The sequence below is a fragment of the Coturnix japonica genome, chromosome 8 (assembly GCF_054131305.1).
Source record: "Coturnix japonica strain WE chromosome 8, WE-NBRP24, whole genome shotgun sequence".
Taxonomy (NCBI): domain Eukaryota; kingdom Metazoa; phylum Chordata; class Aves; order Galliformes; family Phasianidae; genus Coturnix; species Coturnix japonica.
Genome location: NC_140670.1, coordinates 6049843 through 6071985, shown reverse-complemented (window position 1 = coordinate 6071985; position 22143 = coordinate 6049843). Strand labels below are relative to the sequence as shown.

At 40.8% G+C, this 22143-nt stretch overlaps 1 protein-coding gene across 23 annotated transcripts in view; it reads left to right on the top strand.

The window, feature by feature from the left end:
* Positions 1–3289: 3289 nt before the first annotated feature.
* Positions 3290–22143, top strand: part of LDB3 (LIM domain binding 3) — a 104379-nt gene continuing 85525 nt past the window's right edge. For 15 of the 23 annotated variants that reach the window (XR_014948491.1, XM_085553910.1, XM_085553909.1 and 12 more), the window contains exons 1-2: positions 7922–8014; positions 8113–8235. Coding sequence is in view for 22 of the 23 variants with exons in the window: in XM_085553910.1 (XP_085410036.1) it covers positions 8143–8235 (93 nt within the window). In the remaining variant the exon portion in view is untranslated. Of the gene's footprint in view, positions 3455–7921; positions 8015–8112; positions 8236–22143 lie in introns of those variants that run through there. The other 8 variants (XM_085553907.1, XM_085553903.1, XM_085553898.1 and 5 more) reach the window with 1 other exon arrangement.

The following is a 22143-nucleotide window of genomic DNA, read 5'->3' as shown; positions in this document are numbered from 1 at the left end:
GCAGAACTGCCTTCACTTGTGCTCCCAGGGCTCCCAGAGCACTTTCCCCAAGTGCTCAACCAGTGGGTCAGGCAGTTCCCATACACTGTTCCTTATCACACACTGCACTGAGACAGCGAACACACTCATGGCAGAACAAAATGTTTGTTACAGTAGGTGAGATAGACAGTCTTCATTTTGGTAATCTAGAGGTAACAGAGCTGTTTTAAAATAATTATCTTAAAAGCTTCTAGAATGTATATTTCAACATTTGCACAATTATTTAGATCTAAAAGGAAAGCAGAGCTTGAGTTAAACCATTATATAGAAACACCAGCTGGTTTGGTTTCCTCAGCTAAGCAAACCCTATCATCAGAGGTCAGAGTCCTTTCAATGAATATCAGGATTAACTGAACAAATCATCAAATCAAGGCATCAAGTAACCAAACTGAACAAACTGATACTCAACTACCACTACCTTGCAGTAATCTCTGAGCAAAATATAGCATTAAGTCCCTCTATGACCTTGGCAGATCAATTTACCAAGGAACTCAAGTTTATCCATAAGTATGCACAGTATTTGCACTTGAAGTACTGCAAAGCAAGATTCTGAAGGTTTTCCATAAAGGTTTAATCCATGAACCCTTTTTTCCCCATATTCAGAGAGCTAGTAATGACTGTTTCAAGCAAGATGCAATGATGGATTAATCAGCCCTCAACTGAAAACTTCCAAGAGATAATGAGTGAAATGTGGGAAGAGATTCATGATGACGTACCCTTCATACAAATGGCATGCACTAACCCTCAGAAGAACTAGCAGAATTTCCCAGGACAGGGAACTGCATAGACTCAGGCTCACAACTCCAAAGCAATCACACCAAAAGAGCATCAGAGAAAACTGGATAGCTAAACCCACAGGTAAGCCACTTTCATAGAATCATAGAATTACCAAGGTTGGGAAAGACATTGAAGATCATCAAGTCCAACCGCAGCCTAACCAGTATCCTAACTCTAAAAACCCTACACTAAATCATATTCCTGAGTGCCACATCCAAACAGCTCTTAAACACAACCAGGGATGGCAATTCAGCCACCTCCCTTTCCAGTAAGCAAATAGAATTCTCTGTACAGGAGGACTTGCCACCACAGTCTTTAGTTTTCTAATGGTGATCCTGAAGGTGCAGCACAGGAAATTCTGTCCTTCCTAAAGACCAGCACAAGTTGTTGGTAAGTAGTTTTTGTGTTAGTGCTGAGCAGACAGGGCTCCCCTACTTGCAGATTCCCTGGTTAAAGTGATGTAATGAGCAACAAACAAGCCAACAGATTCAACTCTGGTTCAAACAACAACACTGAAGCAGAACTGATCAGCTCCTTGTCAGAATAGGGTGACAGGACAATTTGCAACTAACAAGTACTCCAGAGAGTAGAAATTCAATTTACTTAAATATGGTAGGGGTTAAAATATATTCACTTAGGTCTTTATGATTTTTTTTCTACCTCATATGAAATGGAATAAACTAACTGACCACTTCATAAATCATCATATAAGAATAGTTTACCGCCATATAGTAAAAGATGCCACTTTTCACACTACATAAAGGTCACTTACCTGTAAAAGATCTGTTTGTTCTTTTGCAGCTTCTATTATTTGTAGAGAACTTCTAGGTAAAGACTTAATGAGAAATTTAGGACTGCAAGGGTTAACTCCAAGTATATATTTTCACCCTGAAAATCATTAGCACAAACCCACTGCATAAAATCTCTGACAGTTATATTTCTTGCTCCTTAAACATATTACTAGCGGTACATAAACTAATTTACAAGCATGCAACATACAATGAAACTAGAACAGGGCATATAAAAGTACCTCATCGCGTATGACATGAAGTCAGATCAGGTTCTGCCCTCATTTATTCCAACCTTATCTTTCTGAAGAGGATCATACACCCTCAATGTGATGCTATCAACAGGCACAAGATGGAGACTTCTGAAACAAGGACATTACTTAAAAATGAAAACACTCTTCAGGTTTAAATAACACTTAAGAAAAGAGAAAAAAAATATATGCCTTTTGCTATACTACACAAATTTCACAATCCTCTGCCCGCAACAAAAGACATAGACTAAATGACCTTCAACAGTTACTTCAAACTCAAACAACTCTGATTCAGTGAAACAGTAGCTTAATTGAAAGCTGCCTCCTCAATGCACAGTCTCACCTAAGAAAGCCTGCTATCTATAGGAATTGAGAAATACAAAAAAATACAAGCACCTGAACCAGTTAGCATAACCGAAATCAGATGGAAAACACAACAGCAAAGTAGCAACAACATAAACTACAGCAACTAAGCATTCTCTCAAATAATGGAGACAAAAACACAAAAATAATAAAAGGAGAAAAAAGCTACTTACACTCACAAAACCTTATGTACACATCAATCTTCAACAAAACCCCACCTCCACTGCCAGCCCTTAAATGAGGGCTGGGAAGGGGCGGATCCTGGCTCCAGCCCCTCCAGTCACTCAGCTGCATTGCGTGCACCTGAGCTCCCCTGGGTTGGCCCTGCCTTCCCACCAGGTGCTCAATCACTGCTTCAGGCCACAATTTAGCATTTCTGCCATGTGTTACCATACCTACACAAGCATACACATAGTTTAAATGAAGGATTTGAGAAATGCTTATGTCTTACAATACAATTTCACTGTTGTCTTAAGAATAATCTAACATGTAACTAGACTCGCTAGCTGTACTACAGCATGCGATCCAATAAAACAAGGTACTGTAGTTTATCAGTGGCTCAAGACAGTCTCAAACAGCCATCTTATAATCACTTTGCAAACTGCTTTCTTTGTTAAAAGACAAACTGAACGCTGCTGTCAGCATAAGCTCGTTACGTGAATTCAGCTACCAACAGCTTTTGGGACAAAAGCAAAGTCTAATTGGCAAATTAGTTGTAACATTGCACAAAGCTGCAGTGTGCTTCTTTTTCTTTCAGAGCAACCATCGTGTTGGTCACACTGAGACCAAAAATAAAGTAGCAAAGATAACTTCGGCTCCTTAATCTGCAGCAAAACGAATTACCTGCTCTTCACTCTGCCTTACATACGACGGTCCCTTCGTGCAAACTGCACCACTAAGCCACAACCCACGCTGACATGAGCAGCGGCCTATTGGTACCGCAGCGGTACCGCAGCATCCCCGCAGACCGCGGCCCCGCAGCGCCTGTCCCTGGTGCTGAAGGAGCGGACTTAGTGCCGGTACTTGGCGGCTGCCCCCATTCGCGGCCCACGCCCCTCTCTGCGGCGGCCGCTTTAAGGCCCCACCTGGGCGACTGCTTTGCTTCCCCTCGGGGGCGGTGCAGGGCTGCCCTCGGGCTGTGCCCTGCTGCAGTGGGAGCGTCCATGAGCCGTAGAGCAGCCGTGGGGGTGGTGGCTCCGCAGCGTGCGGCTGCTCGCAGCACCGTGGCTGGCACAGGTGGGTCGCTTTGCGCCGCTAAGAGGAGCCCGGACGGCTTTGCTACAGCCCCGGGGCTCCCGGTGTTTGTACGTAGAGCTGCCGTTTGTTGTTGCAGAGTTGCTGTAGGGGGAAGTGTTTCCCTTTGCAGGCTGAGTGGGGCGGCAGACACGGGTGGGTGAGTGCACTGTGCGCTTTTGCAGGTGTATCGTGCCTCAGCCGTGCGGTATTTATGCAGGCAGAAGTAGCGGTACGGGAGCTGTCGTCAAAGCCTTATGGAGCGCTCGCTGTGCTGTGCCAAGCCCCGGGCGCTCTGGAGGCCGGCCAGCACCGTGTAAGTCCTGTGACATCAGTGTCAGCTCTGTCCCTGCTCTCTGCAGCTGACAGCGATCTGCACGTAGCCCCTTCACTGTTTTTCCTATGCATTGTTTGTTTTTAGTGGCCTTTTATTGGTCTCTCCTGTTAGAACCCCCCTGTAGCAAAGCACAAATAAGAGCAGTCGCAGGGTGGCTGTGAGCTCTGCTGGTTGCAGCCCGGAGTCAGAGGAGAGCGACACGTGCAGAGCAGCAAAGCATTTTGCAGCCCTCTTTCTGCTTCAAATGCTTCTCTTAGCAAACGAGCTCTGCGTTTTAATCCACGTTTTGCTGTTAACTCATTTCATGGTCTGAAGCCGCTAACCTAAGCACTGTGGGTTCAGCTGTAGAAAGGAGGTGCTCATGTTTGCTGAAACAACAGGTGTTTGAATGTTCTTTCTCTTTAAGAAGAGTCAAAAACGAACAAGATCTTGTTATCTCGGTCAAGTAGGTGCCACAGAGGTGTTAAGTATTACACGTTGCAGTGGGTGCCCTTGAAAACCATAACTGAGATGGTGTGAAGGTGAAAAGTTTGTAACATGCCCTTAAGTGGTTTTGTAAACGGGGTCTTTGCAAATACCACAGGCAGGTGTGACTGCTTCTTTCCTTACTCTTTCTTCCCACAGGTGTGGTTTGCAGTTTAATGTAGTTAATAAAACTATTAGAGTCTACTGAAGGTAAAGGTTGGCTACACTATGATGTATATCCAGGCTTTTGGGATAATAAAGGCAGGCTGTTGCAGGAGAAAAAGTCACTTAACACCAAAAATTGTGCAAAATGTGATTTTTCTGTATGGATAGAAGCATTTGCAGCGGGCAATCTGGTAGTGAGAAAGCGGGGAACCTGATGAGTCTGTAAGGTGATATAGGCTGCAGCATTCAGCTAAACAAAGTGGTTTGAGCTGCATTTCTGGTGGTGTTGTATTACAGAGAAGGGGAATAATACCCCATCATTGTATTTCGCTAGTGCATCTCCCTGGGAATACTACTTTTATAGTGTATGTTCGCTTAGTGCATATACTATTAGGACCTACAGACACCATTACGGGAGAGATAACAACAAAGCAGAACTTGGTGAAGCTGCATGATTTTATTTCTTTTGAAATGAAAATGACCCTGTTGCTGCAGTAGTAGTAATTGAAGGCTCTCTTAGGGGCACTCTACCACAGGAGCTAAAATACATAATGAGTAATGTGGCCGGCCTAACAAAGTGGTGGCAACTTGAACAGTTGGAGTTTCCATGACTTGTTTCCTTCCATCTTAATTTAGCACTGGGGCTCTGGAGGTTTTTATTTCATTCACTTGATGTCTGTACACTTCCAAGCATGAAGGTGTAGCTTTCAGAAACTCCATTTGCTGTAATGCAACATGGTCTCCTAACATATGTGAATTGTTTCCGCCAGTGTACAATCTCTGACGTAGCTGTGGAAGGATGGCTGTGCTCAGGCTCTGAGGTATTTATTGAAGGCTGGAGCACTCTTTTATGTCTATGGAGCCTGCTGGCATGGAGACCTGCAGTGCCTGGTACCCATCCAGCTTTCTCACAGCTGTTCCTATCAGTCATTTGGGGACAACTCTGAGGGGACTTGTTGAGCTCTGAACAAATCTTTGTTTTGGTATCTGGAGAGGAAAATGTCACCTGGTTTCTGGAATGTTTTTTCTTTAAGTGTCACTCCTCACATCCATGGCCTCATTTGACTCCACCTTGCTCCTTTCTGAAGGGAGGATCTATGCCCATGTCACCTGGATGGGGAATGTAGGGAAGAAGGCCCTACAAGAGAAGCAAAAGTGATTTTGGAACAGTCTAAGAAGTCATTATCTAAAGCAAATAAAACTAATCCAAACACCACAAGGTTCTAAAAACAAGAGGGTTGTTCACTACGTATATACAGCTTTTTTCACCTGTGGGTTTCCCAGAATGTTTAGTGAAGGCTTCTGCTGTGCTGGCAGCGCATCTGCTGCTCTAATCCATTTCCCTATGTTTGCTCTGGATTTTTGACTTTGTGAGTGCATTTGTCTGTCTTCTGAAAATGGGCAGAATAATCATCTGGGCAGGTCACTGGCTTCCTGATCTAGAGGCTGCCCTAACAGAACACAGGAGCAGTGCTAAGAGCTTTCCCAGCAAATGGAGTTGTGACTGTGGCATGAGCTTCTTTAATGCTTGCAGCTGTCCAGAAAAAAACAAAGGTGGGCAGAGGGGAAACGAACACAGGAGACTGAGGACCTAGAAAAGCTTATGAAGAAAATAAAAGAATGTTTTTGCCACTGTGTATGGTAGCTGTTGAGTTATGGCCTGATTGAGCACCTGAAGAAAGGACACGGTCAGCCCTGGGAGCACAGGTGGAGGTGATTCAGCTGTGTGAGCAGAAGGGGTGGAGGCTGTCTGCTCCTCTCTTAGACCTCATTTCAGGGCTGACTGCCCCTGGGTAAGGATCTCTGGTTGGAGATGCTTCCCTTGTGGAGTTGTTCTTGTAAGCCTAGATCTTCAGAGGTGGGGGTAAGCGCTTTTTCTTTGTAGCACCTTTTCATTGTATTAGTCCCTTTGTCATTACACCTTTTCTATCACCACTCCACCGCATTGTTCTTATTGTTACACTATAGACAGGCACCTGATTTCATGGGCATATGAACGGACTCCAGTCCTGTTTTGTTAAAGGGCAGTGTGGGCCAGGATACTGTTGTATCTCCTACTTGGTCTTCAAATAAGCGCCAAGCTGTACTGAATGTTAATGTGGATGCATGCAGACACCAAGGAAGTACAAGTCACCACAGTTTAATATGTCATTCAAATGATAGTACCCTTATTGAGATTATCACATAAGTTTCATAGCCCGCTACCCAGCCTGAAGGGATCTCAGAGACCATTTTAGATGTCCTAAACTGATAAGCAGGTGGCATGCCATGCATGTGTAAGTAGGATAGAAGTACATAGTAAGTACATAGTGTTTGATTAAGCAGTATTTCTATTTCTTAATATTCAGTTGTTCAGCTTGCTGTCTGTGCAGTTGAATTCTGCTATAGCTTTTGCTTTTTTTTCTCCATTGATTGTTTAAGTATAGGAAGGAATTGACCATACATGAAAACAATAACCTTTCTGTAGTTGAACCATCAGTTTTCTGTGGCATTAAGATGGGTGCATGGGCAGATGTACTGTCAGTGTTGAAGTGAGGTAGTGCATTCTGTGGTTTTGGTTTCCTTTCTAATTATTAGAGCAGAGCCTTTGCTTATTTTTCACCTTAACATAATGGGAATTTCTATGCAGCAGGTGGGTAAAAGCAGGGATGCTGCAGAAGTGTACTAGAGAACTTCTGGAGGTCCCACACGTATTAAAGTAACACCACTTTTAAGTCATTAAGTTTATAGCTTTATCCTAGGAAGAGAAGCTTTTCATTTACCTTGGTTCTGCCAACAGTTTGGCAGTTCCCCTTCCTTGAGATTCTCTGGTTATTCTCAATCCAAAGCTAAAATGTGTCTGATATTCCAAATGAGTTAGGAAGTTTTTAATGGAACACCTAGCATGAAGATCAACAAAGACAAGTGAGTTTAAGGAACAGCCAGCTAATTGTATTCTTAGCCTACTGCTTAATTTCCACACCTTTAGACAAGTTGTATCGGAAGCAGTATGACAGCTATGAGATGATACTATGTGGATTCTATGCTGCTTAGAAATAATTCATAATACATCCATTCCAAGAGGAAAAAATTCAGTTGTCCCTTGCGAAAGTGTCAGTTATGGTATCAGGAGTCAGTAGTTAAATTAGGGAGTTTTCTTTTGGTGCAGCTGTGTGTAGTATATAATTTGCATTTAACAGATTAATGTAAAATAAACACTCTTTAGGTGCCTTTCCTGCTTACACATAGAAAGTACTTGTTTGTAGTATGTTACATATTGCTGTGCAGTAAGTGCGTTCTGAAGCAGAGGTTAATTGGCTATATAGTTGCTTAATAAATCAGTAGTGAGATTTAGATGTTTAGGATTTTAGCATGGGACTTCATTTTGCTCCAAAATGCTTTTCACCGGTGGACTAATTGAATGTGAAGAGGGGCTTGAGAAGCCCAGAAAGATCTGTCCCCTTCCCTGGGGGCTATATTAGACCTCTGAGTCATGGAGTCTTTGCATAGTAGGTGTCTGGTTACAAACCTTTTATGGGCCCTACTCAGCTGAGATATCAGCATCTGCATTATAGCTCCCATCTATTCTTAGGTGATATCCCAGCACGACTGAACAGGCAAGGCAGAAAGACTTGCTTATTTATACAAAACTAGTTTCTCTTCTCTTACTGCTTGTTCACGCTTTCTCTGTCTGCCCCGTCCTTCTGTTCTGCAGTGCCTTGCTGGCTTGTGAGAGAGGTACAGAATGGCTTACAACGTGACTCTGAATGGACCTGGACCTTGGGGCTTCCGACTGCAAGGGGGCAAGGACTTCAACATGCCCTTGACCATCTCCAGAGTAAGTGAACAAAAGGCTTCATTGAGCTTGTCTAGGTTGGAAAATAGCAGCAAACTGTTTGTAGGACTTGGCCAAATAAAATAGAGGATCTTTGCAGGTCTGATGAAACGTTCTGAGAATGCAATGTGGAATTCAGATGAATCAGTTTGAGGTGAAGCCTGATGATGTCTCAAAGGCACCTACTGTATATTGTTAAAAATGATGATGAACTCTCAAATGAACTTCCAGTTCTGTTTTGTACAGTGTTTCATTTCCTGCTGACAGGAGCCTCACTAATGCAGTTTATTTTGGGGAACAGGATGAGAAGAACTGTGAATGTGAATGAGCAATGGCATTTCAGGAACAAAATTAAGTAGAAGCTTGTAAATAAGTGAAATCTAGGTCCTCTCAAATTAAGTAGATACGTTCCTTTTTTGAAGCAGTTAGAATATCTGGATGAGAATTAGGCATGTCAAGCAGAGGACTCCATAATGCTTAAATGTGGACTTTAATTATGCAGGAGCCTTCCATTTGTAGCTGATAAACAGTGTGTGACTTAATAATTAATTACCCATTGTATCTGCTGATTATAGATGAGTGCATTTATTTCCCCCCTTGTAAGAGCAATATTTCAAAGCATTGCAGTGGATTGTTTTTATGATCTGAATTATGTCATTTCTACACAACTTCTTAGTGTAGAGTGACTAGAAAAGAATTCACAAGCGTTTATCATCCTATTTTCTTACTGTATTTTGTGTAACTTCTGACTTGTTTCCTCTGCTTCATGTGACTTCTTACAGCTCCCTCCTCCTTCTTTGACAGCCTCAAATCCTTTCTGAGATGTTAAGATTTTTAGAGGTGTCTCCACAGATCTTTGGAAGGCTTATTGTTTTGTAAAGCAGTGACTATAGAAGTTACTTCAGTGTTTAAGTACCAGAATGAATTAATACGTTGAGCAGAATGTGAACAAATGGTCTGTTCCACTGGAGTGGGGAGGGCTGGAAACCACCTCCACTACTTTGAAAACGGCTCTTTTATAATGGAGAGAAAATCTGTGTCATTGCAATAGGTCTGCAACAATCATGGTTTAGAGTCACCAATGAGCTTCTTAAATCCTAACTATCCCATTTCATATTCAAACTGCAGCACTCTCTTATTTCATCTCTCATTCTAATGCACGTTTCCTCCATAGAAACATATTTACCTTAATGCTAAGTTCTATAATAATCAAGAGAGTTCTTCATTTTGCAGAAGCAGTCTTTGTTCCTTAATAATAGCAAAGAAAGCTGTTAAAAAAAAGAAACACAAACCATAACTAAAATCTCTTCATTGTACTATTTTCAGTAATACTTTTACTATCTGTTGAATATTGTATTTCCTTATTGCACCCGAATTAAGCATGTGGAGTTCCCTACATAATTCTGTAGGTGCTTTCATGGCATTTTGCAGCCTGCCCTGTAAGATATTTCTGTTTTAAGGAGCTGATTTGTGCCAGGAGTCCTCTGTTGAAGGGTCAGGGCTATGACACTGCATGTTATGTGACAGTTAGAAATGAAAAGGCACTTGTTTCCAGGAGAACCTATTGTCACAGGTTATGATCTTGTAAGGCATACACACTGTGCCCAAAGGCTGTATGATTACCCTGGGGTTTTCAGAACTTGTGATGAGCATAAGTGGAACTGCATTGGTTGGATTCCCAATGGTGAGGAGGTATTACCTCTATACACAGCTGGCTGCATTTTTAGCAATAGAAGCATCAGAAAGCGCTGTTAAATGTTTTGAAATGTTCCCCGGTGAGGCTCAGTTTTTTAGCTGTGGGCTTTGTAGTCTTTGCCTTGGGGGAAAAAGCAGGCATGCAGAAATGAATATAGTTTCTTGTAGGGAGAGCTGGAGTAGGAGCTATTTTTAATTGGAACGCGGTATAATACATGGCTTTTGCCAAAGAAAAAAATAGATATTGCAGGGACATTATCATCTTTCACATGAGTATGTATTCAAACAGATCAGATATTTCCATTATCAGCAATTTACAGTTGTGTGAGGTGAGCCCCGAACTCAACCACATTTGCACTGTGGGAAAAGAGGAAAATATACATATTTCCAAGGCATTCTTGACAAGAGAGGAGGCAAAAACAAGTACCAGGGAGTTGAAGTCATAATCTTTCAACAGTTAACTTAAGAAATAGTCGGGGAGGACTTCAAGGAGAGTACTGTCCCTACTCTACAAGAGAAATACTGTCATGAGATGTAAGGGACAGGTACTGGAGGCAGGAGAATAATACTGACAGGCACAGAAAGCAGAGCATCTATCACTCCTACTGAAGTGAATGGGAGCTGTAGACTGTTGGCGCTGTAAGAGCTGTCACAGGTGGCCTGAGCAAATGTGCAGATCTGCTCTTCCAAAATTAACATGGGCAGCAAAGCAGTTTGTTTTTTTCATACTGCCTGCATGAAATGGCTGGGAGCAAGCAGAGTTAATCAATTTTCTAGGTATAGTCCTGTAATCTGTAGTTTAAGTGCTGTATTGTGCTGTTACCTGAGATTGAGTGATTGTATGTGGATGGATGCACCAGCAAAGTCTCTTCATGTATTTGCGGATGATGTTTGCTCAACATCAAATGTTGTTGGGTAGGCAGGCTGGCTTGCAGGTGTTGAACTGAGCTGAAAGGTATGCAGAAACATTGCTTCAAAGGTTGTGACTGGCATTGCCTAGGCTCCAAATCAAAAGCCAGAGCCTGAAGTCAAAGGAGGTAGGAGGTAAACAATATATAAGAACAGTCTGGGTTTTACTCTGTTAAGTGAAGGATTAGTCTGAACTGGTATCTGATCATCATGTAAGTGAAATGAGGATAAATGGTAAATATTAATAGGAAAAGTATTAGCTGGTCAGTATATTTATGATGATATAAATAGCCTGAAACATATTGTGAGGGAGGGAAGTAAACCTTTTCTAGCAGTTTGTCACCTTCCTATGCTCTTTGGTATATATATGTCAATCTCCCACCGTGGCTGTGTTTCCTAAATGTGTTCCTGTGATAATATTTATTCTGTACTCTAATTTGCTTCATTACATATGGTATATCAGTGCCTTACAACAGGCAAGTGATGGCAAAATGGCACCCTCTTGGCTTCTTTTCTACTAAAAGGGAGGAAATCTCAGGTTATCTAGGGCAATTACTTTGTGTTCTCTTAGTATTGCTTGGATGGCTGTGTAGTTACCATACGTTGTGATTTTAAAAGTGAGCTGTGCCTTCACTCAGTTAAGTGAAGACATTGAACAAGATCACTTGAAATGCTGGGTCCTTGTCATGTGTTTTACAACCATATCCAGTAAATCTAATTACTGAGTAGTTACAGTTCTAATCACACTGTAGTTATAATAACTACAGTGTGAGGAGCATTTATCTTCTCTCCAAATGTGAAGTCCTTCACAACCTTAAAGGGCATAGATCAGCATTTAAATAGTTAATATTCTATGTAGCTAGTAAGTAGGTGTTAGGTCCTCCAGAAGCCTTCCTTTTGGTATGCTGATGATTAAAGATTTTTTTTTTTTCCTTTCCCCCCCCACCTCTGTCCAAAAAAAACCCTACCTCAACTGACTTTGAATCAATATCTGAGAGGATGAGCCATTGGACTTAAATGTAATGACTGTCTTATGGCTAGGTAAGCTGTGATAACATCTTGCCAGAGAATTGCAAGGGTTGGAAGGGACATCAAGAGCTTGAGTCCCAACCCCCTGCTAAAGCAGATTGCCAACAGCCAGTCACAAAAATAGGCATTCACACGAGTCTTGAATGTCTCCATAGGAGACTCCACTTCTCACTGGGCACCTTATTCTAGTGCTCTGTCACCCTTACCATAAAGAAGTCCTTCAGCATGTTTGTATGTTATTTCCTGTCTTCAAGTTTTAGGCCATTGCTCCTTGTTCTATCCATTATACAGAAGAGAGAAGAGGATGGCCTCATCCATTTGCCCTCTACTTCGTAAGGGAGATGCTCAATGTCCTTTATCAACTTTGTGGCCCTCTGCTGGACTCCTAGGAGATCCCTATCTGTTTTTGAGCTAGTGAGCCCAGAACTAGATGCTTCCTTCTATATGTAGCTTCAGTGGAGCAGAGTAGTAGGGGAAGATCACCTCCCTTGACGTGCTGTCCGTGCTTTTTAATGCACCTCAGGATACTGGTGGTCTTCTGGGCCATTAGGACACACTGCTGGCTCGTGGCCAACCTGTTGTTCACCAACATATGCACAGGTGGTTTCTCATTCTTTCAATCTTCAGTAACTTAGCTTCAAAAAGGCCTTTGTGACAGGGAAGAGCTGTCAGAGCAGCTTTTAAGAACACACCAGAGCTTTCCTACCTTTTAGTAATACGGTACCTATCCTGGCTGATCAGTATTTTTTCAGAAGGATCTTTATTAGTTGCTTCTTATAAAGCACTTATAAGAGGAGCGTGTATGCTGGACTAGGAGGGAGGGAAAGCACTGTTTTACTTAAATCTCAGCATAATTAAATGTAATTTGAATGTGTGTTGTCTTTAAAGTAACTTTTAGGAAGGTAATTTAATGGACTGCAGCTCTTTTTCAAGTGCCTTTTTTGTTAAAGCAAATATATGCTCAGTTAGGAAGACAGCCCCTTTGTATGTTTTTGTGTGATTAAAGTAATTGCTAAATACTAGGGTTAATGCTAAAGGCCAGCAGCATATAAACAGTATTATGCACTCAGCACAGAATCTCTGCAGATGTCATGAGTACCTCTATTTAAGATTCTATTTCTTAATTAAATCTGTTCTGAATTTCAGGGAAAACATGTAGCCCTATTAGAATGTAGGCCAGATCAGCATTAATAATAGCTACCGCTAGCTTAAAGGATGTTACGTAATAAAACCTGCTGCTCTGTCTATTCTGACATAATATGAAAGCACTCTATGGCGACATTGCACCTTGTACCTCAAAGACAGATGAATATAATCTTTCTCTTTAATAGGAAGGAATAGTGTTAAATGGGATGAGGAACTTGGGCCCAAAAGTTGGGAGGAAATTGAGAAGTTTGAGAATGAGATAATAATGATTATTTTGTCTTTATGAAAAAGGAAGAGATTTCTCAACCTCAGGAAAGAAGTCCTCAGCTCAAATGAGTTCTGTTCTTCTTTATGTTAAGTGTTTCTTGGCGACAGGAAATGACACTGATTAATCCCTCAATCTTTGACTTAGTATTCAGTTGAGAATACAGTTGATGCAGTATTTCAAGTAGTTGTCAGATTTAATCAATTATTAATAAAGATAATTTTGTGGATGCTTTAGAACCAGTAAATGTAGCAGGAGAGAACTATTAAATCCTTTGTTTAAAGCTACTGAATGCATTATACTTTGCTCTACCAATATGTTAGCACTAATTTTTTTTTGTAACAGCAATAGCAGTTCTCAACTGGTCACTCTGGTTGTGTCATTAGCAGTGTCAGAAGATTACTTTACAGTTATAAGAAGTAGATTTCAGAAGAAAACATGTTTTTAGTAGTACTCAGAGTACTAAAATAGTGTATCAAATGGGATAGTCTTCAATTATGATCTAGCACTGATTGTCTCCTGCTAGCTCCAACCCACTATTGGGTGTAGTTGATTTGTTTTGTGTGTAACTAGAAGTTTCTGTAGAGAAGTATCTGAGGTGCCATAATTGTATAATTATTAAAAGCTGTCCAATGAAATTAGATTCTGCTCTTTGTTCACTGGGTTTTGTTGCAGTACGAACTTGCTGCTCAGTGTACAGTTAAGTTATTAATCCCTATTGAGAGATAGTGAGGAAGGAGGAGAACTACCAAGATGATAAAAATAGATACTTGCAAGTTTTATGGAAATAAATTTAAGCAGTGTCTGACGGTGTCAGCTGTGTGAGCTTTAAAATGAATAATGAAAAGGGTGAATTGTATAGCGTCTGAAAGGGCTGTTTCTTCTAGTACTATTGTAGTTAGTCTTAATGAAGAAGTTGGATGAAGGGAACTTCAGAATAGGCTTTTTGTTGCAACTGTCTAATATCTTAAATCTGAGTGTTGCAAAAGTATGCTATAATGATTAGTAAATGGCATTTCTTGAGTAATTGAATTTTTGCCAGCACAGAGTGAGAAAATGAATGTCAACAAATGTGCTGTTCAGTCACATTGTTTTGACCCATACTTTAAGTGTTATGGCTTAACTGAAAGTAAACAGGTATCACTTGTCAAAGTGTTCTGTATAGATGATGGAAAAAAAGTGTGTTATTTAGTTCCTTAAGTTATGAGAGCAGCTAAATGAATTAACAGTTTGATTATATGAGCTGTCATTATGAAACTGGCCCTGAAGGCTTAGTCTTACTGTTAGATATCCTATGGAAAGAGCTATGAAGAGCTCTAAATATTTAATAAATAATAGGTTGATGGAACATGTGTGTATACATTATATATATATATATATAAAATGTGTACACACACATGTATACATGTGTATACTATATATTCCCCCCCCCCCCCCCTTCCCAATACAAAGCTTTTCCTACATTATTCTGGAGCCCTTCCAGGAACTGAGAGCAATTAGCTCTCAGTAACTTCTCCATTCATTTTCTGTCAATGCCCCGTTTCTGTATTATGAAAATAGTTACTTTCTGGCTAATGACTGTCTCCATCTGACATCTTCAGCATGCTTACTACAAGGTGACTCTTATTGTTAGCAGTGGCTAGCAGCCATTTTTCCAGAAAGTCAATGAGAACCTGCTCTTCTTTTAGGAAGGCGCTATGGATCAAATGTCTTCAAGGCATGCAAATCCTGTGGGTTGGGTAGAGTTTCTTTCTGCACCTCTCGCATATGTAGTTGGTGTTTTGATTATCCATGCCACAGGTGTTCAGTGCCTGGACACTATGAATATAGGTTTTAACCTTTCCCCAAAATCCTTCTAAATACACTTGATTTGTAGCGATGGCAGCTGAGGATTAGGAATAACAGCCTTTCATGTGCAGGCACCCTGTCTCTTCCCTTTCCTTGCTTAGAGCCCAAATTCCAGCTGCCTGGGCTATTTTGGCTCCCTCACTTGCTGCTCTCGGTTAGTCGTGTAGCTAAAGGCATAAGTAGTTGTTCTCACTAAAGGTATTCAACTCAAAGAGTGCACTCTGTAGGCAATTTTTGACTTTATGGTTTAAAGACAGTGTTAGTGACAATCAGTCTTTGTGGCTTGAAGAAAAATAACATTAATATGCTATAGTAATAGCTTTACCTGGTTAGGAGGTGGTATGTGTGCTCTTCAGAAGCCTCTGTGGGACTCTCATGCTATATTTAAAGCATCCTGTAACTTAGGAAGCTATTTGATTTGGAACGAATGCTGCGTTTACCTCAAGCTTCTGGAATGGGACATAGCATCCAAAACTCCAAAAATACTACATGTAACCCCAGATTCTGGTACTTAGTGCCAAATCGGAATGCTCTGGTATTAGGGTGAATTTGGTCTGCCTTTTCTTGATCGCTGGGACTATGCTCTATTTGAGAATGTCAGTGTTCTCTCCTTACCTAGTTATAGCTAGTTCAAAAACGGCCAAGGGCAGCTAGTGCTATGGCAGGTGTTTAAAAAATGAATACCCAAAACAAGATGTTCCATGTCACTAGAGTTGGCTAAGTTAATCTAGGAAATAATGGTCTTCCTACTGCCTTAACTTTTTTTGTTAGGTGTTGCAAGGTACAACTATGCTCTGGACCTGCTGTTAAAATTGCTCACCTGTTTAGAAGGTTCTTCATACTGCTGCCTCTGAGTGTAAATTAAAATTAACTCTGTGTGTTGTATAGTTCTTGGTGGTTCAAGATGGGCGCTTGGAGGTAAGCCCCTGTACAGAAAGGATGAACAGACCATTGGGTCCCGTGTTGGGCTGTTTCATTTCCAAAGAATAGCAAATGTACTGTCTGTCTTTGAGGGAAGGAATATCACATGATTTGGAATTCTATGCCTTAGTTGTAGCAGCTGACTGCAAGGACAGGTACTGGAATTGCTGTGGTCATGTGGGGGAGTCCCAGAGTTGTCTTTTGGCACTCATCCTTGCTTCATGTGGGACGGTGCTCTGCTGTCTCCTGACTGTCTGTGCTTGGAATGCTGTAGTGGGTTGCCTTCCCTTCCTGTCATGCCTTGCTCTGCCCCACCCATTCTCTCTTATATGTCATCCTTCCTTTCCTTAGAGCATTGTGATGCTCAAATTTAGTGCACGGATGGAAAGAGCAAAATGAATATTGCTGTTGGAAAGTGAAAGTTACTGATCCTTCCACTATGTGTTATAACCTCTTGTAAAAGAGCAATGGGAAATATGAAAAGAATGTGTAGGATGTAATAGTACAAGAAGCAGGCTAATGGGAGTTAACTGAGGGAGGTTCATAACCGTGTGTGTAGCTGTGGGTTTTCCTGTTTCACTGATTACATGCCTTGCTATAGCAAATAGTCTGCTAGCCTGTTTTGCAGAGCTTGGCTTCCTCACTCTGCAGAATGCAGAGGTAAACAATGGAGGAGGTATAGAACTAAGCTTGAGAGAGTTGAAATTAATCCAGTTTTAATTTTGGACCATTTTCATAGACTTAATTCTAATAGCCTTCTTAGCAAAATATGGGAAGGAGTCTTAGAATTGGTTATCCACACCAACAAGATGGCTGAATGGAGGAATATGAAACAAAGAGCGATAGGTATTTTTCCAGGGCATGTGAATTGTAGAGCTTATCCCAGCTTGTGGGAACATTTGGGGGAGTGAGGAGGGGAGTTTATCACTTCCACAGAATTGAAGACATGTTTTCAGTATGATTGACAAGATGAGGAGGTGGTATTTCATTTCTTTCCGCATCAAGGGACTAGAAGCGAGTGAATCCAAAACTAGAACTTAGCCGCTTTATTTATCTCTTGAACAGGTGCAGCATAAGCAGCTGCAATAAGATCTTTCATACACTCCACCCATGATTCCCTGTAGTTCATGTGTCCTAAAGACAACCTCGAAAGTAGGCAGGACATTCCTTTACAGTATTACTTTTTGTAAGTACAGTGCAAGATGCTGATCCTTCCCATGGAAACCCTGTAACTAGAAGAGAGTACATGTCATATTCTGAAGCTATTCACATCTTCCTGTTGATACTATAGTAACGTTGATGTGATAATCAGTAATAATTATTTCTTGATGTATCACAAACTAGGATTGTTCTGGCTGAACTCTGAGTCACTATATAAGAGCTGGTGCATCTCATCATTTCCTGGTATTTATTTAAATACTTGCATTTATTTTGGTGACACTGTTGTATTAAACATTCCACATCCCTATCTTTATTTTGGATTAAAAATAATTTAAAATCAAAAAGGAGGGGAGGAAATTAAATCATAGTATATTGGTAAGCAAACATAGCACTTAGTGGCAGATTGTGCCATGTCCTTTGTGTACTTGTAGCTGTTTATTTTCAAATTTCTGGTGGGTACTCAAGAAATGTAATTCCTGTATTGTCTCCTGAATATATACCAAATGTGATCTTTGATTTGTCTTTGTGTTTAAGTGACCAAAGAAACATCTCTCATGCATGTTGAAGAGATCCCCCTGATACGTGTGTGTGTGTATATACATATATAGGTACACAAGTTTTCCTCTGTCATTTGATTCATAGAACCATTTGGAAGGTACCTCAAAGATCATTCAGTTTCTATTTCCATGCTGCAGGCTGGGTTGCCAACCGCTAAGTCAAGCACTAGACCAGACTGCCAAGGGTCCCATTCAACCTGGCCTGAAACGTCTCCAGGAATGGAGCATCAGTAACCTCTCTGATGTGCACTTGTAGCATCTCACCACCCTCTTGGTGGAAAATTTTTCCTGACATTTAATCTAATCAAATTCTCCCCTCTTTTGGTTTAAAGCCTTTTCCTTTTGCTATTTACCCATGTAAAACAGATGATTTCCCTTCTGTTTATAAGCTCCCCCCTCAAATGTTGGAAGGCTACAGTGAGGCCTCCTCACAGTCTTTCCTTCTCCAGGCTGATTAGGCCCAGGTCCTTCAGCTTGTCTTCATAGGAGAGGTGCTCCAGTGGTCTGATCATCTATGTGGCCTCTTCTGATGCAGCCCAGGATACTGTTGGTCTTCTGAGCTGCCAGTTTGCACTGCTTGCTCATCTTACATTTTACATCTGCTAGAACACCCAAGTTCTTCTCAGCAGAGCTGCACTGCTCCATTTATTTTGTTCAATCTATTTTTCTTTGCTACCGGAGTAAGTAAAAATCTAGTCTGAGCTGATGGGGTGTTTATGCTTTTTATTTCATTTAATTCCTTTAGAGTTCTTCAACACAAGACTTGTTTTTTTTTCTCTTAATTCCAGTAGTTTGTTTTTTTTCTCTAGTGTTTGTCTTCTTTGTCTAGCTAGACAATTGTTCTGCTGTCCATTGGATCAAATTCTACAGCCTGTCCAAAATGATCAGTGTTTTCAGCAGCACTTGTCAGAGCAGGCACTGATGTGGACAAATGAATAAATAGCCTTTGGTTCAGCTGTGTATTTCTTTTGTAAATTGGGTTAATTTGTATTGCAAGTAAGTAGCACTGTTACCATTCTCAGTATTAATATTAACCTTTGCTTAGGCTTGGATTATGGTTCTCATTTGATCTTTCCATAAACATGATTGTGTTCTTTAGCTGGGGGATAAAGTAGCACTAAGATCAGACAAAGAGCACAAATATTGGAAATATAAGCTTATTTCAAGATTACGATGTTCCAAGCAACGTGTTTGTATCGGTGGACTTAGATTTTTGCTTTATGTATCATTTGCCTTCTGAGCATTCTGCAAAGTCCTGCTAGGACTGAGAGAGTGTTTTGAAGTTTCAGTTTGGGCTGAGTTATGTCAAGAGAAAACATAGGCTCTGGTCTGGAAGAGGAGGCAGGACTGTAAGCCTGATGGTGTAGGACCATAATGAAGGAAGCTGGCCAGGCACCTACTGTTCTGTTACAATTCTTTACTGTAACAACTGTGTTCTAATGAACACAGGTATCATCAGTTTTCAAACACAGAAGCTGGAAGCTTGAAGAATAAATTGTTCAGCTTCTATTTCAGCGCTTACACTGCTGATGCTGGGGCTTAGAACAAATATTTTCAGTTCAGTGTGTTATTTCAAATAAGTTGTTGTGTTGGTGATATTCCACTTTCATGACTTTTATAGGAGGTAGGAAGGGGCAGATGTGTACTGTTTAACAATGGTTTTAGAAATTGAGTCCTTAAAGAACCAAAGTTCCTTAAGGCACGAAGTTTTTGCTTGAATGTAATTAAAAAATCCTTTTGGTTTCACTGATCTTTTAGCAAGTCTTTGTGATGAGCTCAATTTCAAATGTCTGATCTCTTTATTCTTTCTTTTAGTCCATACTTGCATACTTCTATCAGAGTGAGAGAGATGCTATTGTTGGCAAGCCTTTAATGGACGCTCCTGGAATGTCACTGCAAGAGCCGTGACTTCTGTTTTATCTGAAATCTCACTGGCTCTTGATGACAGACAAACTCTGTTTTTAGCAATGCACTGAAGGTCAGGCAAATGACTGCTTTCCAAATAGAGTAACTGAAGATACTGGGACGGATTTATTCCTGGTATAATACCACTAGTTCTATGAAGTTACAGGGAAAATAGATTTGTAAAGAGCCTTGACACTTAAAGGCTAACGCTTCTGTTCTCATTCACTTGTGTGGAAAGGAGGTTGGAAAGAAAATCATTTGATGCGTAACTATTATTTTTTCTGTGAGTAATGCTATGTTCCTTAAGATAAGAAAATTTTTACCTGGTATAAACCAAGCCAGCTTCATTAAGGAAACTGAGCACCATGGACTGTGCTTTTATTTATCTGAATATCTAGCTTGAAAGTTGTTAATCTAAGAGCAGGGCTTTAGGTTTTGACTGCATGCTTCTTAAGGTTAATCTAGGAAATGTGTAGGAAGTGCTAGGCTGTTTTCCTGGTGGCATTTAGGATAATTATTTTCCACATGTATTCAATTTTAGCTACAGTTTTGGCATACCTCATGTCTATAGGCTGGCTGTCAAGCAGACTGGTTAGATGTTTCTTTATTTTCCAAGCTATCCGTGACTTTAATTCAGATATAAGGCATTAATTTTGCAGTTGGGCCAAGAAAGGTCAGAAATGATTTGTGAAAGTGAAAACTTGACAGAGTTGTGTTGTTGCTCAGCTATCAGGAAGGGGATCACCAAAGCCTTTGTAGAATAACCTCTTCAAAGCCTAACATCATTAGGAGATACACAGAATTTCTTATAGGACAAACTTTGCATGAATCGTGGTCATAATAACAGTTTCCAAATGCACATGGGAAGCGGAGGAGCACACGCAAGCTTGTGGATGCAGTAAGTGCATGAGTGTCACAGGTTAGCTATGTCTAGTGAGGAGTTGCTTTTGATCTCCATCTTGAGTTGACTGATCAGTTGGAAATAGCTAAAGCCATGGTTTCAGAGAGATCCTTTTGTTGGTAAGAACACGTCACTGTCTATGCTGTATTATGTACTGGTGACTAGGACTATTACTGACTACTAGTTTCCTATGACATTAGGAGTTGAGGGAAAAAAGGAGGAATTTTTGAACAAAGATGTCATAAGAAATATGTGACATCAATGTAAATAGTATTACATTTTGTTAAATAGTTGCAAATATAGTTTTTGTAGTTCAGTGGCCGAACTGTATCCTTTAAAGCTTAAGCGGTGCTTTAATATGTAGGTTGCTACTTACTCTTGAGTAATGCCTCCAACTTACTTCTATGGAAACTCCAATACCTGCAGTAACACCATCTGATAGAGCAAATTCTCGGCCACAAAATGTTACTTTTCACTGTAGTAACCTCCATTAGCTGTGCACTTTGGTCAGTGTGGAGACTGAAGAGCCTTCTTGCTGTACTCATAAAATCTTTGGCTCTCCAGAACGTGGCTTATCTTTCACATTGCTATTGCCACTGCTGAAATATGCCAACCACCACCTTGCTATCCACTATTTGGACTCCATAGATGTTCAGTAAGTGTCAGCAAGGGCCATTTTTCTGCACAAAGGTATTCAGTTCCGCATCTTTGCTTCCTGTGCACTTCCATGTCAGACGCTGCCTCTCTGCTGCCATCTGTTGCATGGCAACAACATGTAAGATAATATTGGTGGGAAGGTTCCACCTCTACTGCCCTACCATCACCATCTGCCTCTGACATTGTGAGCCAGCTTAATAAAGGAGGCATTACTTCTGGAGCAGCCCTCTTTCTTAAGTCATAATTTCACCAACAGTTCAGCAAGTTTTTCCATTGGAAGAGCAAAATATTTCCTTGGTAATAGATATCCTGATGGTCATGAATTACAAACAGCTGTTACAGTAACGAGGCAGACTTCTTCCTGTCAGCTTAGCTTTGTCTAATGTTATACCCCTAAAGGCTCTGCTTTCCCAAATAGTTCGTGGCATATGTTTTCTAGATCCATAAAACAATCCTGCACTTGCTGTATACTCTGTTCTAATGCCAAAGCAAATCTATGTTCTACTTGTGGCACCTGCTCTGGCACCTGTTTCGGCTACTTCAGGGTAGTACTGAGCATATTAATGCACTTAAAGCTCTGTCAGCCTAACCCTGATAAAGTCCCTTTGGAAAATGTATAGCTCTACCCTGAAATCATTTATCATAACTCATTAAGGGAGAGTTAATGAGCATTTAGTCCTTGTAACAATTTGGATTAGTACCCTTCATGAAATAGGGGTGTGTAAGTAAGGGCCTCTTATAGTATGGGGTGCTTTTGTTTTTAACAAACCTCAGTAATCTCCTGGTACAAATCAACTGATGATTTTAAAACTTAAGTCTGCTCAAGTATCAAGTCTGTCTACTCTTCTTAGTTTTATCTTCATAACTGTGAAATCAGCAAATGTTAACTTTAAAACTGATGTGGGAATAGAAGAGCT